Genomic DNA, 16,628 nt, shown 5'->3' on the forward strand with positions numbered 1-16,628 from the left:
ACTCATATCTAGAGGTAGAGGGAGCGAAAACAACCAAACTGAGATGAGATAGAAGTGTGGTACTTGCCCAAATCATCTCTCTCTCATGTAGATGTCACTGGGATATGAATAGCAATATAAAAATAATACATGTTATTCTTACCTACTTGTTTTATCTCGCATTTTCATATTTCTTCCCGTTACCTTTTCGGAGCCGGACGCGCACTTTTCGCAGCGCAACCACTTCATCTAGCTAGCGAAAAAGATTTTCTCACAAATTCCCATGCGACATTTGGGTAGTATGATATGAATTCATGCCTTCATCCTCATGCCCCAATCGGCGATGTTCTGGAATGTCCCCTTGTATTTAAAGAGTAGGTTATGGTCGCGCTCCCGTGCTTAGACGTTGCATGCATCAACCAATGGTTGCGTGCACGTCATAGACTTGCGGATTGCTATAATGTACATTCAGATTTTTTAAATATATATATATATATATATATATATTTTTTTAAGTTACAGCCTTATTCTAAAATTGATTAAATTGTTATTTTTTCATCAATCTACACACAACACCCCATAATGACAAAGCAAAACATAAAAAATAAAAAATAAAAAAATGTATCACTAATAAAAACAGAAATATCACATTTACATAAGTATTCAGACCCTTTACGCAGTACTTTGTTGAAGCACCTTTGGCAGTGATTACAGTCTCGAGTCTTCTTGGGTATGATGATACAAGCATGGCACACATGTTTTTTGGGGAGTTTCTCACATCCTTCTCTGCAGATTTTCTCTAACGCCGTCACCTTGGATTGGGTGCATCGCTGCACAGCTATTTTCAGGTCTCTTCAGAGATGTTCGATCGGGTTCAAGTCTGGGCTCTGGCTGTGTGCTTAGGGTCATTGTCCTGTTGGAAGGTGACCTTCGCCCTAGTCTGAGGTCCTTATCTGGAGCAGGTTTTCATTAAGGATCTCTCTGTACTTTGCTCCGTTCATCTTTCGCTTGATCCTGACTAGTCTCCCAGTCCCTGCCGCTGAAAAACATCCCCACAGCTTGATGCTGCCACCCCCATACTTCACCGTAGGGATGGTGCTAGGTTTCCTCTAGACGTGACGCTTGGCATTCAGGCCAACAAGTTCAATCTTGGTTTCATCAGACCAGAGAATCTTATTTCTCATGGCCTGAGAGTCCTTCAGGTGCCTTTTGGCAAACTCCAAGCGGGCTGTCATGTACCGAGGAGTGGCTTCTGTCTGGCCACTCTACCAAAAAGGCCTGATTAGTGAATTACTGCAGAGATGGTTGTCCTTCTGGAAGGTTCTCCCATCTCCACAGGTAACTCTGGAGCTCTGTCAGAGTGACCATCGGGTTCTTGGTCACCTCCCTGACCAAGGCCCTTCTCCCTGATTGCTCAGTTTAAATACAAATACAAATAGAACTGACAATGATTCGTTGTTCTACATGTCGGCGAGGCATGTTAACACATACTGCATGTCTAAACGTTACAAACTTTGTGTCCTGGTTCAGCCCCCAGTTGCAGACATAGGTCACATTCCTGTGCCTAGGCGTTGCTGACGCAGGTCAGATCTTACACCGCCTGGGTCCAGCAAAATGAAGGCAGTTATACCATTTTAAAAACATTACTATACGTCCACAAAGTTTTCACAAGCATTAAGTGTGTGCTGTGCCCTCAGGCCACTACTCTACTACTGTACCACATATCCACAACACAAAATCCATGTGTACGTGTGTCTAGTGCGTATGTTATCGTGTGTGTATGCATGTGTCTGTGTTAATTCATGGAAACGTTCAACAACGTTTGGCAACTGAACATGGCCTAAATGTGTGGAGAAGTGGTGGAAGCTCATTGAGGGAATGTTCTGATGGGGACGCATCTTCTGATGGAACAAACAGTTAATCACTTTGTTGCCTCCCATCAGAGAGCATGCCTGCTATAGATCTGACTGCACCAACGCAAAGGTAATTTCCATCTCGATACACTMTTCTTTAAAAACATTAATAAATAACAAATTATACATAACGTTTTAGCTGTTAATAGGCTGTATTGATACAATACCGGTCATTCTGGTGACCGGTCATTCTGTATGGACTGTTGCAATACTGGAGTATGACCAGTTGGTGACGTCTTGTGTTTGTCTTGKTCTTCGGACATYGTGTGATATCCATACACAACTACCAAATACTGTCTGGGAGAGGACRAGCTAGCTAATGGATTTAGATTGGTTAATAACAACATAATATGGAACATCGGGTTGAAGGCTGCAATTAAATACATGAACATATTAATGCAATCAGAAATGTGGATTAATCAGGGAATGCGAGGAAATATAGGACCTCACCTAATGGAATGAACCAGTTTGATCATATGAAGCGAGTTGTTTGGAAAGCCACGACGAATCGAATGGACTGTCTTTCCATAAAGAAATGAATGCAAGTTTAATGAACACATTGTACGAATAAGAGGGCACTGGACATATTATTACATTCCAGAGGGATAACTGGCCTCAGTCGCTGCGTTTCAGATTCTAGCTTGCGAATGCATTTGAGCTAGACCCCTGTCGCGTCAGCGTTATAGACGACGAGAACGCGCTTGTGRCCAGTCACAGAGCGTACGTGATGTCGCGGATGACATTCGGCCTCTATCAGAATTAACTAGGTAACCAGCCATTATTTGCTTATCAAAAAACAAGTATTCTCTACACAAGTGAGTGCTGCAGTAATAACCGTCAGTTTGTTGGCAACAGCAAGTGTTTCATTTACATCAAAACAATATTTGTCTATAGTGCTTGAAATGATGGTAAGCCAGCCTTATGGTTATGGCTAACTTGATGTAAGGCGCTAACTAACGTTAGTTAGCTAGTCAGCTGGCAAACATCACTGCATTTTATCCTGGATGTCAATAACATCAGCTAGCTAGTCGCTTGTCTGCTTGGGATAGTTTATCAGAAACATTTCCTTGCATCGTTCACTGACATGCCAACAGCTAGCCCTGGCAAAGTAGCTAACTAACTTTGCATTGCTAACTAGCAATACACAGACTCCAGCTTCTAGCCACAATGTCAAGCTAGTGGTGTAGTGTTGCAGTGCAACGTCCAGTCAGGTCAGATGCCATTCTGTTTACAGCGGATAGCCTTCTCAAACAAGCTAGATAACAAACTGGACACTTAGCTAGGTAATCTGCACCAGTGTATGATTGAACGAGACGGTTTGAATTGTGCAATATCAATGTTGCAGTTAGCCAGCTTCTTGGAACAGTTCACTGGAACACATTGAGCGTTAGCCAAGTTCTAAACAGACACAACATGTACTATTGGTCTTCTGAAAGAGCCACACCAGTAAACTAGCTATAAGGATTCTGTAACTAAATTTAGCTCGCAGGGGATGGAAACCAATTTACTGAGGATAATGCGAGTAGAGTTGTCTGACGTTAATTGGCTTGGCGGTGTCAACATAATCAACTAGAAGAATATATTTTCAAACGTTATTTAGATTTGAATGATATTAATGTTGGGATACTAGTTTGAATTGCATTTGTGTCATTCGTTTTGGAGCTTACTAGTTGATGTATCTCAGAAAATAGAATAGGAGCTGTTTACATAGATATCAGACAGTGAACCAAGCATCACTGTCACTAGGTCATATTGATGAAGTTATTGTGACAGCTATCACGTCAAATCAAAGTGTATTTGTCACGTGCGCTGAATACAACAGGTGTAGTAGAACTTACAGTGAAATGCTTACTTACAGGCTCTAACCAAGAGTGCAATTTTTAAGTAAAAAAAGGTATTAGGTGAACAATAGATAAGTAAAGAGAAAAAAACAACAGTAAAAAATAGACGGGAAACGCAACAAGCCCTTTTACCTTAAAAAATATATTATTTTATTTATTTTTTTTTGCTAGTGTTGATTGCTATGTAATGACACTTTGTCTTAAGACTAGATGAACCAAAGTAGACATTGCACAGTCAGTGGTGTCTGAATTTCATGCATCTTGCTTGAAGGTGCCCCCCACCACAGCTATTTCTAATATTTTCCGTGTGGCACTAGATAGTTAACACTGTATCAATTTGCCGGGGTCCCCATTTCAACTGTCTACTGTAAGGTACTTGGAGATTGCCTGTGAAAACATGAGGAAGATGTTCAGAGCGCTCTCGGAACGGAATAAGCTCCCCACTAGCTGACGTGAGGAGTTGAAACGTAGCAGGCGGCAGCCCTGTGGAACTCTGCGAAAGAAATTTGAAGAACAAGGAGATGGTCACCCTGCTGTGACATTAATGGACCGCAGGAGACGACACCGGACGCGCTCGAGCCGTCTGCAGCCATGAGTCTCCGCACCCCCACCTCAACACTGGACAGGTAGGACTGACTGCTGGTGATGGTGGTGCTAATGACAGATGGGACAAATGTATTTTCCTCGATCCTCATGTCCTCTCTCCTTGTATCCTTCCCAAAATGCCTTGGAGGAGTATATCAGAGGGGATGGAAATGCAATGTGCTTTGAGAAGGGGAAAAGGCAGTGACTGCAGATAGGCAGCCAGTGATCATACTAGGGTTCTCCCTAAAGTGTGTAAGAGTGACACTGCGCCACCCTTGGACTACCTGTGCCACTTTGTAATGAAAATAAATAAGTACCACCTTGTTAAACAATCCTGGGAGAACCCTGATATTTGAACATAATATATTATAAACTGGTTGTGAATGCTGATTGGGTATGACAAAAAACTTTTTATTGTTCTAATTACGTTGGTAACCAGTTTACAATAGCAAAGAGCCACTCAGGGTATGTGATATATGACCAATATACCACTGCTAAGGACTGTATCCAGGCACTCTGCATTGTGTCGTGCTTAAGAACAGCCCTTAGCCGTGGCAATATACCACACACAGCCCCTCGTGGCTTATTGCTTAATTAGCCTATTACTTCTACACTTACAAATTGAAGCCTAGTTGTAAGCTTGTGCATCTCTGTTGATGTGTGTTAAATTGGGATCCCCTCAGCTTAGCCTTCTGTACAGGGCTATTCTCAGCTGGGAGGCAGCTTTATCACCCTTTGATGTGAAGTTCTTTATGGCTCACTGCCCATTATTCTGTGTGCATGCCTGTCTGTCTGTCTGGGAATCGTTTCCCAAAGTCAGGAAGGCAGGCGACACAAGTTTAGGTCCAAAATAAGCCTTAGAACACACGCTTATTTTGGACATATTTTAGCGAGAGTGAAACCTCTAGCTTAGCCTCTTCCTCTATGGTTAACCACACACAAGCCCCTCCCTGCCTCACGCCAACAATTTATTTATAAATTTATAACTAGGCATGTCAGTAAGAACAAATTCTTCAATGTGAGAGATCACATCTTCCGCTATTTTGCATTTGAGTTTGGTCCACCAGAGATAGGTCATATGGACCCCAAAACACATTGAGACATTTATTTTGCTGCTAATAGAGGATAAATTAACTCTTCCATTTTAAGTCTCAACTCCTCAAATTGCCCACAGAACAGCACTAATAAAACAAGAGTATCAATTAACCATTGATTCTGGATAACGGTAATACTGCATTGGGTACCACGTACCGCTAGCAGGCATTTTAGCCAAATACTGTTCTACTAGCTGTCTAGTCTGTGTTTTATAAATGTGCCAATAAGCATAACAGAACAATTATATAAGGAATGGCACTCGTTCTTCGTATTCTGAGGAATAAGGTATGGCCACTTTGATTTCAACATCTGAACAAGGTGGACAGGCTAACATGCTTTTCAGACAGTTGGAGAGGTTAAACTATTTTGATAAAATCATTAAATTATTAGTGGTTCTTATTGTGTGGAAGGCTTATATTTGTTTTTTTTTCTCTATGGCATCTACAATAACCGACATACGCGACGCGCACGAGACAGTACTCATGCTGATAAGTATACTCTTTTTCGTTTGTTTCCTAAGGTGTATGAACTTCACAACACCCTCACCACCCACCTTACATGCTAGGTGGCGACTGGTTGAAATGCAGTGTATTTTGACCGCCACTTAGTTGCTTGTACAACGACACAGATGCTTATTAGGAGAGAACATGAAAAGAATTTGCGTCTCAGTGACTACAGGCGACATCTTATATATTTGAATCGTCTCATAGCCATTTGACAATAATAGGAGAGTATAGAATTCCTACGGCCACATCTCCCAGCCCTATCTCCTGTCTGTCAGAGTTTCTCCACTTTAAGTCTTCTACTTTATCCTAAACTGATTTTCTTTCCTTTTCTCTCTTGGTCCCGTTKTGTATTCTCTGTTGTTCCCTCTCTTTCTGACGCTTCGCTTTCAGCCCTTTTGCTGCTTGGTGAGTTTTCTGCTCAGTTMGTTGAGCTTCGTAGAAACTAAGCACAGATTACAATACTGCACTTTACTTCCAGCAGTCTCTCCTCACATGATCTCTCCTCCAAGCTCTGGCACTCTGTCCATCTATCTACCCTCTGGTGTCCTCTCTTCTCCTTCCACCCCCACCTACCTATAGCTCTGGCTCAATAAACATTTCCTCAATTGCTCACATCCTRTCTCCTCGCCTCCTTCTCAAAATGTATTGGAGAAGAAGGTTTCAGTGGAGAGGGATCTTGGACCTTCTCCAATATGTTTGAGAAGGAGGTAAGGAGATAGGATCCAGGGAAAGGCGACTTGAGATGCAGCCTCTGTGTCCCTGTCCCTGCCCTATACCACTCTTCTTTACTCTCTCCCCCTACTACCTCACTCCATCTCATCCTGTCTATCCCTCCTTTCTTGCTCCTTCTTTCCTCACGCCCTCGTTCTCCTACCTACTGCCAGACATCCCTCTCCTTCTCCCCAGCCCTCCCAGTGATCCTGATTGATTAGTCCTTCCACAGTGTAGCCTATTTGTGTCTCACATGCTCTGGGGTGACGTTCCCCCTATGTACTGATCTAGGATCAGCTTCCCCTCCCCCAGTATTAACCTTAACCATTGGTGGGGGAAATGCTAAACGGACCCAAGATCAGAGTCRAGGGGCGACTTCARCCTACTCTGTCTCACGTTCCTCATGTCCTGCCTTTCCCTCCAGGCTAAGCAGCCTGACGATAGMAGACTCGGAGCGCAACACCTCCAGRGGCCAGCAGAGGGAGCCTCCAGCTGACATCCCCCCTGAGAACACAGGTACATGGGGTTTGTAGTAGCCTCACAAGCCACCTGATCTCACAAGTTTACATGAATGTTTCATGCATCCGTCTGGTAATTATGAGGCTAGTTTTGTAGCACAGATGTGGCATACCCCAACCTASATGTACAAACTACCTTGACTAACCTCTACCCCTGCACATTGACTCGGCACCGGTGCCCCCTGTATATAGACTCGTTATGTAATTTTGTTTCTTACATTTTTTTACTTTAGTTTATTTAGTAAATATTTTCTTAACTCTATTTCTTGGACTGCATTGTTGGTMAAGGGCTTGTAAGTAAGCATTTCACGCTAAGGTCTACACCTGTTGTATTCGYCGCATGTGACAAATAAAATTTGATTTGAAAATGTGATTTGATATAGCAGTTTAGTACTGGTTCATGGTATGCCCAACTGACTTGAATGGTCTTCTCTTAATCTCTCTCTCGCTCTCTCTCTCTCCCTCTTCATCTCTCTACTTCTCTGTCTATTTCTTTCCCTCTTTATCGCTCTCTTCAACTCCCTTTTCTTTGTCTCTCTCCATCTCCCTCTCGCATCTCTCACCTCTCTCCCTCCCTCTCTCAGGTCCAGGTCTGGTTCAGAGATGTGTGGTGGTACAGAAAGACCAGCTGGGGTTTGGCTTCACCGTGTGTGGCGAGAGGATCAAGCTGGTGCAGAATGTCCGACCAGGTCAGACACACCCACACAGTAACTGACTTCATTTCTACACGTCTTATATGATGGTTCTGGAATGTTTCTCACCTGTCTCTTCATGCAGGTGGTGCAGCGGTCAAGGCAGGGGTCCACGAGGGAGACAGAATCATAAAGGTTACTCCTCATTTCAAACTTGAACTAAAAACCATCTCTGTCTAGGTCATCAGAGACTCAATACAATCTCTCTTTCTTACTCTCTCTCTCCTTCTCTCTCTTTTTCTCAGGTGAACGGCTCGCTGGTGTCGTCCATGTCTCACCAGGAGGTGGTGAAGCTCATCAAGTGTGAGTGTCACTGGTTTCTGTAACGATGATGGTTAAGGTTATGATGACTTTAGGTCTATGCTGACATGATGATGGTTAAGGTTATGATGACTTTAGGTCTATGCTGTCAGTAAAATGTCGTTGCCAACAGCTGTTTATTAAATTCTCTTTCTCTTTTTTTCCTTTCTCTCTTTTTTTCCTTTTTCTTTCTTTCTTTTCTTTCTTTCTCCTTTCCTTCTTCTTTCTCTCTTTCTTTCTTTCTTTCTTTCTCTCTCTCTCTTTTTATTTTTCTTTCTTTCCAGCTGGGCCATATGTTGCCCTGACACTTCAAGGACCGCCCCCTTCAGCAGCCGCCCTCGTCCTACAACCCCTCCCCGCTGACCTCTTACCCAATCAGACGACGTCACTGGAAGGTGAAGCCCCACCACCTCCACCCCTGCCCCCTGGACTTACCAGCACCCCCTCCCAAAGAATTAACAAACCACTACAGGTGAGCACCACATCTGGGTCTGTATTCATAAAGCGTCTCAGACAATGAGTACTGATCTAGGATCAGTTACAGCTTTTGGATCATAAGGAATAAGATTATATGGACAAGGGGGAKCTGATCTTAGATCAGTACTCCTATTCTCAGACACTTTATAAATACTGTTCCTGGACCATTGCCTTACAAACACTGACTGGTYTACCAGCTTGACCATAATACTGACCAGATGTTCAAACCAATGTGGTATAACATGGGTCAACATGAGCCTATGAGCCTAACGTTTCTTTTCCCTCTCCTCTTCTGCCATTGTGTTAGAACCTAGATGTACAGAAACACGCCACAGAGATCCTCAGGAACATGTTGGAACAGGGAGAGGCTGAGCTCCAGGTAACAGTCATAGGATGCGCTCGTTTTCAGGGGTGCGCTCGGGCGGGGTCTGGTTTTTCCCGCCCTTGGAAAATTCCTTTGGGGCGGGGCCTTGCTGATCGTGACAATATAAACAAGGAAGTGAAAATTCAACAAAAAAAACCTAAAAAAAATCTAATTTAAGTCACAGGGTTTCAAGTCTCTGTTAAACGATTCCCAGAATCAGTAGAGAATTATTAGGAAATCTGTAATTCTCCGACCAAGATTTTTGGAAAACCTGGGAATATGGAGAAATGTTGCAAACCCATACAATCAAACCCACTTAGAATGGACACTGATCTGGAATATAGACATACCTGTTCTATATGTTGCATTTCTAGCTGTAATGTTGTGGCCCACTGAATATGCAATGGTAAGGACACTGCTTATGAGAYTATSTAMTTAGTTTGACCAATCATCATTGACCATTATCAGTGCCTCTGWTAATGTCACTCTGACCAATCCCGCAGGACTTGATGGAGGAGCTGTCACGGAACCCCTCCCCATCACTGGAGGAGCGAATCGAAAGTGCCAAGAGGCGCGCCCAACAAGTGCGGGTTAAAATCAAGCAAGATCTGGTGAGATGCCTGTGTGCATGACAACAGAACCCTAACAACGCTTAACTAGATCTCTCATTTCCCCACTAGATACRATATATTAGATTGTCATTARCTTAGTTTATAACGTCTTTGTTATTTCTATGTCTCTCAAGGATGGAACTCGCCCCGAAGCTGTGTCCAACTATGTAATAGCAGGAGATGGTTTGTATAMGATTTGTTTGTCTATGATTCTCTGAGTTGTGTGCGTTTTTATGATACAAATGCACTGATGTAAAGTACTTAAGTAAAACAATTTAAATAAARKAYMWKRWKRTWAYMWYYWTTTTTTGGYTATCTGTACTTTACTATTTATATTTTTGACAACTTTTACTTCACTACYTTTCTAAAGAAAATAATGTACTTTTTTACTCCATKCATTTTCCCTGACACCCATYAGAACTRGTTACATTTTGAATGCTTAGCAGGACAGGAAAATCGTGTAATTCACGCACTTATCAAGAGAACATCCCTGGTCATCCCTCCTTCCTCTGATCTGGCGGACTCACTAAACACAAATGCTTTGTTTGTAAATTATGTCTAAGTGTTGGAGCCCATGCTATCAGTAAAAAATGTTTTTAAACAAGACAATTGTGCCCTCTGGTTTGCGTAATATAAGGAATGTTAAACGATTTATACTTTAACTTTTGATACGGAAGTATATTTTTGCAGTTACATGTAAATTTTAAACCAAATCATTTTACTCACGTAGTATTTTACTGGGTGACTTTTACTTGAGTCATTTTCTATCAGGATCAGTGTCCAAGGTGTATTTACTTTTACTCAAGTATGACAATAGGGTACTTTTCCCAACACTACAAATGTATATCATTTCTCCATTTATCGGCAGCTCGGCTGTCGGTGGACTCAAGTGAAGGAGACTTTSAGGTAAGTAATGTTAGCACCAGACCTTTATTTATATATACAGTGGGGAGAACAAGTATTTGATACACTGCCGATTTTGCAGGTTTTCCTAGAGGTCTGTCATTTTTATCATAGGTACACTTCAACTGTGAGAGACGGAATCCAAAACAAAAATCCAGAAAATCACATTGTATGATTTTTAAGTAATTAATTTGCATTTTATTGCATGACATAAGTATTTGATCACCTACCAACCAGTAAGAATTCCGGCTCTCACAGACCTGTTAGTTTTTCTTTAAGAAGCCCTCCTGTTCTCCACTCATTATCTGTATTAACTGCACCTGTTTGAACTCGTTACCTGTATAAAAGACAACTGTCCACACACTCAATCAAACAGACTCCAACCTCTCCACAATGGCCAAGACCAGAGAGCTGTGTAAGTTATTTTCGGTCATAAGAGACGGTAGTAGCAACATTATGTACACAATAAGTTAAAAAATAAGTTACACAAAGCGCAAAAAAAAATAACAAAATAGCACTAGTGTTTGGGAGAATGTAAAACGTCAGCCATGTTCTTCGGCGCCATCTTATTAACAAAAAGACACTAAACAGACACACACAAATTTCAACAAAAATCAATGACATCACACCTGGTCAGACCCACATGTTCCCACCCCAACCGTACACATCACTTATGTCTCAACCCCCCCCCCATCCTCCATCCCCTGGAATTGTTCAGTTCTTGTACAGTAGCACTCTATGCCATTTGGCCTCAAATAGCACTTTCTCCATTTTTCTCCGTAGTCCACACCTTTTCAATATTTAAATAATACATTTGATTCATTCACTGTTGTAGTGATGGAGGATCATTTGGTTTCCAGTTTTTAAGTAGACGTTTAAAAAAAATCTTTCACGAGAAAAGTATGGTCAACCCCAATGGGTATCTTACCGCACCCTCATATGCCATGTCTTGAAATATGCAGATGGTTTTAAAAATCAACTCTAATCTGCTCTACCTCTTATGCTTTCGATAATTGCGTGTTGTAATGTACACAGAAATATCCATCAGATTGTGAACAAGTAGCTTTTTTTATTGTTTTTGCAAGAAATTCAATCAACAGAGTATAGAATACATGCCAGGACACAATCATTCTGCAATCATTTAAAAGAGTAAATACAAAATGTATCATAGTAATCATATAAAAAGTGACTTTTTTTTTTTGTAAATAAAGGCAATATTTCTACAATTGAGGTGATGTCACTGACTACATTTCCATGAACTATAAGCTATTAGGCTGTAAAAAGGGAACGATGATATCAAGTCTATGCCTTGGGAAATACGATTTTATGAGCCACTTCTGTCTCCAGTTCTTTCAACCTATAGTGTTATAATAACATGTTACATATATTATGTTCTTTTTGCGTGTGCTTTTTTTCATTTTACTCATTAAATAATTTACATTGAAAGGGAATAATGTGTTATTTATAATGTTTATTTTAATCTTTTGAAATTAGCAATCAAACATTTGCTACTGTAATTCTGTTAAAACATTGAAATAAAAAATGTGCTACTGTAATTATGTTAAAAGAATGACATGTTATAAGGTTTGATTTGAAATGTTAATATTAGTTTGAACAGTTTTTCTTCTTCTGTGTAGAGTACTGACTCGTGTGTAGAGTACTGACTCGTGTGTAGAGTACTGACTCGTGTGTAGAGTACTGACTCGTGTGTAGAGTACTGACTCGTGTGTAGAGTACTGACTCGTGTGTAGAGTACTGACTCGTGTGTAGAGTACTGACCCGTGTGTGTAGAGTACTGACCAGTGTGTGTAGAGTACTGACCAGTGTGTGTAGAGTACTGACCAGTGTGTGTAGAGTACTGACCCGTGTGTAGAGTACTGACCCGTGTGTGTGGAGAGTACGGACCCGTGTGTGTGGAGAGTACGGACCCGTGTGTGTGTGTGTGTGGAGAGTACTGACCCGTGTGTGTGTGTGTGTGTGTGGAGAGTACTGACCCGTGTGTGTGTGTGTGTGGAGAGTACTGACCCGTGTGTGTGTGTGTGTGGAGAGTACTGACCCGTGTGTGTGTGTGTGTGGAGAGTACTGACCCATGTGTGTGTGGAGAGTACTGACCCGTGTGTGTGGAGAATACAGACCCGTGTGTGTGGAGAGTACTGACCCGTGTGTGTGGAGAGTACTGACCCGTGTGTGTGTGGAGTAGTGGCTTTGTATTTTATAGTGCTCCTGTTACTTATTTTCTTCACTGAAATTCAGTTTGCTGTACCCCCCTGACACATCTCTATATTTACAAAATACTTTTCTTCTCCTTATAGTTTGCTATAACCTTCTCACATGCTGCATATGCTGCCTCAGCTGCTTTCTTTGCTGCCTCTCCTGGTGTCTCTGCATCCTCTGCTGCAGCAGCTCCAACTATCCCCCCTCCTATTGCTCCCCCAGCAACAATTCCTACTGTTATTGCTGCTCCTAGTCCTCCTGCCACAGGTATCTTAAGGTTTGAGCAAACTAATGCTAATGCCACTGCAACACCAAGGAGAGCTCCCACTATTGTACCTGTCGCTATCCCTGTCAATTTGATCAGGAGTCTCTTCCACACATTTTCAGTGGCCTGTTTATCAATCTCTTTAGGTGTCATCTGGCCTTTTGACTCTGTAAGTCTTTCTATCTCTACTTGCATGTCTCCATTCACTTCTTGGAGCATCTCGTTGGTGTAGCACCCTCCTCCATCTCTCACCATCTTCTCTATGGTGTTGAGTAGCTCTGCTACTTGGTACTGGTTGCTGTACCGACCCTGCTGATTGGTCTTCCAGTATTTGTTGTCAATGACGTGACAGCGGCCTCCACATTTCTCCACAAGCTCACTCAGTTTCTTATTTGTTTTCACAAAATTCTGAATAGTTTCTCCTTCAAGCTCGTTACCGTGAGTGAAGAGAACTGTGGAATATTTGAAGGCCTCTGCAGAAAAATATTTATACATTTCTTCAATGACTTGTTGCTCTTGACATCCGAACTTGCCCACTCTAAGCACAATGAGAAAAGCATGTGGCCCCGGAGCACACTCTACAATACATCTCACTAGTTCAGGTTTCAGCTCCTCTTCAAGGATGTCTGTGTCAAAGAGTCCAGGTGTGTCTACTACAGTGATTTTTCTTCCATTGATGATCTTGGTCTTTGCTTCACACTTGTGTGTTTCAGAATTGGCTGAACTGTTTGTCTTGAACTCTTCCTTTCCTCCTCCAAAGATGGTGTTTCCTGCACTGCTTTTTCCCCAATCCTGTTTTCCCCAGCAGCACAATCCTCATTGGGTTTGACTCTATAGAGAGGAGGGGTTTTCATTATGACATAAATTACTTTTAATGATACTGTACATATAATTTATAGTAATATACATGTATAATCACAAAGATCTCTGAATGATCCCTGAGTCATTAATTAATTGGTAACTCATTTATTGTAAATGATTGTATCTTAAATAATACATTAAAGTTGGAGTCCGTAACCACTTTGATATTCATAGACAGCTACTATCTGACAAATTATAGTTCTAACAATGTTTTGAGGCTAAAAAGTATTTGTTCACATTTACATTGTTTACAAACAATAAAACAAGCGTATCTATATATTTGTGTTCTGATGTGGTATGACGTGAATTAAGCTCATGAGGCACAAGAATCAATGGCTACATGTCATTAACTTAAAAGTCCAAGAATGTATGCATTAACTGCTGCTAGCCCCTTTAATGAAAATGTGTGCTTAAAAGTTCATTAACAATAACTATATAAATCAACTAAACTACATGACACAGTTACTAAAAGAACTACAAGCAATGAATAAGAAGATACTCTCCATGCTTGTCGACTAATGTTTTTCTGTATGAGGAAACGTGATTATTGGTTTGATATACAAGAGTGAAGGAACATAGGAGCTCTCTAAGCAACTTCTCTGTCTTTCTGTTATATTGTATCTATAGTTTAAGTTCAGAGAAAATGTCCAACTTTGTTAACTAAATGGATCCTCCTAGATTCTCTATAGAGTATCTCTATGGTGAGACTCCTCCTGTACACTTCTCATTTGTAGCAGAATAAATATAAGTGTTAATCTCAGGATCAAACATTAATGTGACTTTCTGGCATCATCAAATTATTTGATCTACTTCCCCAGAGTCATATGAACTCGTGGATCCCTTTTTTATGTATCTGCATCCAGTATAAAGGAAGTTAAGAGGACGTTTCACGAGCCAATGCTAACTAATGCAATGACTGGAAGTCTACAGGAACAGCTAGCATGCTAGCTATTACCATAGACTTCCAGTCATTTCACTAACACTAGTTAGCAATTGCGTTAAAGCTGTTTAGCAACTTCCTTCATACTGGACGCAGAGACATAAAATGTTATTCAAAAGTTAATTTGACTCTGAGGAAGTAGATAAAGGGCCTCACTGCCAAAATCATGAACTATCCCTTTAAAATGAGGGACAGATGTAAATGAATCAATAATAATCTTCAGAAATGACTTTGAAGAAACAAAATAACTAGGGATTTAATGACGTTGAAAAGTTTGAGAAATGTTGCGTTAAAATCTCACAGAGGGTGCACGGAGGGCCATGTCAAAATGCCGAATTTTGGCACTTTAACAAGTCTTTAGTCATAATACAAGTCAGATTTATTGAATTCTCCATGTGGACTATATTAAAGGGCATTTAATTTAACATAACAGGCTTTTAAAATTAATTATTGGTGCACATTTGACATTGAATGACCCGTATAGCTGTTGAGATTAAATAGCCTTCTGCATGTATTGTTGAGATTAAATAAGATAGTCTGGATAAAAAATAAAAAAATACATTCATGAAGTACTGAAGATTAACCAATTTAATTTGATTGTTAATATAGAGTAAACATTTCAAGGTTTACATTCATGGTGGATCCCAGTTTTTGTCTGCGCATGTAAGGGCTTCATTTGATGAGAGCACATGGCTAATGGAGTTTGTTTGAGCTGAACTGAGACCTTTAAGAAAATGGATGCATCACTTCCTTGTGCCCCTTTTTGTTTTCATGGTTTAGTTTGTCCTCTCTGTAGTTCCCCGTAATCACAATTTCTCATTTCCTCCCTCATGAATACAGAAACAGTTGCTAGAGTCTGTAAAACAGCTCTGCTTTCACTTCCCTTCCCTTCATAAAACTGCACGTTGCACAAATATGAATTCCTGTTTCTAAATTTCCATGTGTAGATAATTGTTTTACAAATAGAAGTATTTGATTGTAAGTACTGGATTATTATGGATAGGCCTTGGATATTTAAAGATACAGAAATACTGTAATATGATGAAGTTGGCTAGTTTTTAATTATTGTTTTAATACAATTAGGCATGGTACTACAGATCAGTTGCTGCATTTATTTGGGGCCCTGTGCTTCAGAGAAAAACAGTTAAAAACAGCATCAGAGGGAATAGAGGGGTCTGTGTTCCAGATGTTAAAGCCACAGGATGTACAGAGGCTACCAGAGTTGACACGGGTTTGAGTCCGACCCATGCATTTCTGACTCACTAATTCCCCTAAACCTCCCGCACACACAGATCTACAATTTTGATAATCAACTATATTAAATTTGGGGACAAGTTGAAACACATTAAACATTCATAGACATTTAGCTAGCTAGCTAGCTTACTTTTGATCGCTAATTTATCCTGGGATATAAACATTGGGTTGTTATTTTACCTTTCTGGTTCTTTGAAGACTTGTTACCCATTTTGAGTTACACAAAATTGTGTGTTCTGTACTCCGACAATTAATCCACAGAAAAAAGGGGACACCTAATTAGTATCTAGTAATCTCTCCTCCTTCAGTAGTAGTAGTGATGTAGAAAATCAGCTCTTGTATTTGAAAACTGTTAAGCATTCACCCAGGGTTTATTCAATAGTGACCTGCGCAGGGGAGACCTTTCCTACACGCAGTCAGCATTGGACTCTCTTAGACATAAATACATTTTAGCTTATATAGGCAAGGAACATCTGGTTCAGATCTGCACTCTCCTCTCGATTAAGTGTTCTTGGCAAGCGTATCTATTATATAAGTGTCACGATCGTGTGGAAAGACGGACCAAGATGCAGCGGAATATGAATACATCTTCTTTTTAT

At 40.8% G+C, this 16,628-nt stretch overlaps 1 protein-coding gene and 1 pseudogene across 3 annotated transcripts; one reads left to right on the forward strand and one right to left on the reverse strand.

Moving 5' to 3' along the window:
- Positions 1-2,133: 2,133 nt before the first annotated feature.
- LOC111962594 (rho guanine nucleotide exchange factor 11) lies at positions 2,134-10,731 on the forward strand. Of its 3 annotated transcripts, none has more exons than XM_023985771.2 (11): positions 2,134-2,659; positions 4,106-4,359; positions 7,055-7,146; positions 7,733-7,837; positions 7,926-7,975; positions 8,086-8,143; positions 8,425-8,612; positions 8,925-8,996; positions 9,485-9,592; positions 9,727-9,775; positions 10,461-10,731. In XM_023985771.2, the coding sequence occupies exons 2-11, from the start codon at positions 4,325-4,327 to the stop codon at positions 10,556-10,558; spliced, it is 855 nt and encodes a 284-aa protein (XP_023841539.1). In that variant the 5' UTR covers positions 2,134-2,659; positions 4,106-4,324; the 3' UTR covers positions 10,559-10,731. The 3 variants fall into 3 exon arrangements, with proteins under 3 accessions (XP_023841539.1, XP_023841540.2, XP_070299245.1); XM_023985772.2 differs by lacking the exon at positions 10,461-10,731 and adding an exon at positions 10,036-10,194; XM_070443144.1 differs by lacking the exon at positions 10,461-10,731 and adding an exon at positions 10,039-10,194.
- Positions 10,732-12,779: 2,048 nt separating this feature from the next.
- Positions 12,780-16,240, reverse strand: LOC139024861 (GTPase IMAP family member 9-like; annotated as a pseudogene).
- Between the last annotated feature and the right edge of the window lie 388 nt (positions 16,241-16,628).

The sequence above is a fragment of the Salvelinus sp. IW2-2015 genome, linkage group LG4q.1:29, assembly GCF_002910315.2.
Source record: "Salvelinus sp. IW2-2015 linkage group LG4q.1:29, ASM291031v2, whole genome shotgun sequence".
Lineage (NCBI taxonomy): Eukaryota > Metazoa > Chordata > Actinopteri > Salmoniformes > Salmonidae > Salvelinus > Salvelinus sp. IW2-2015.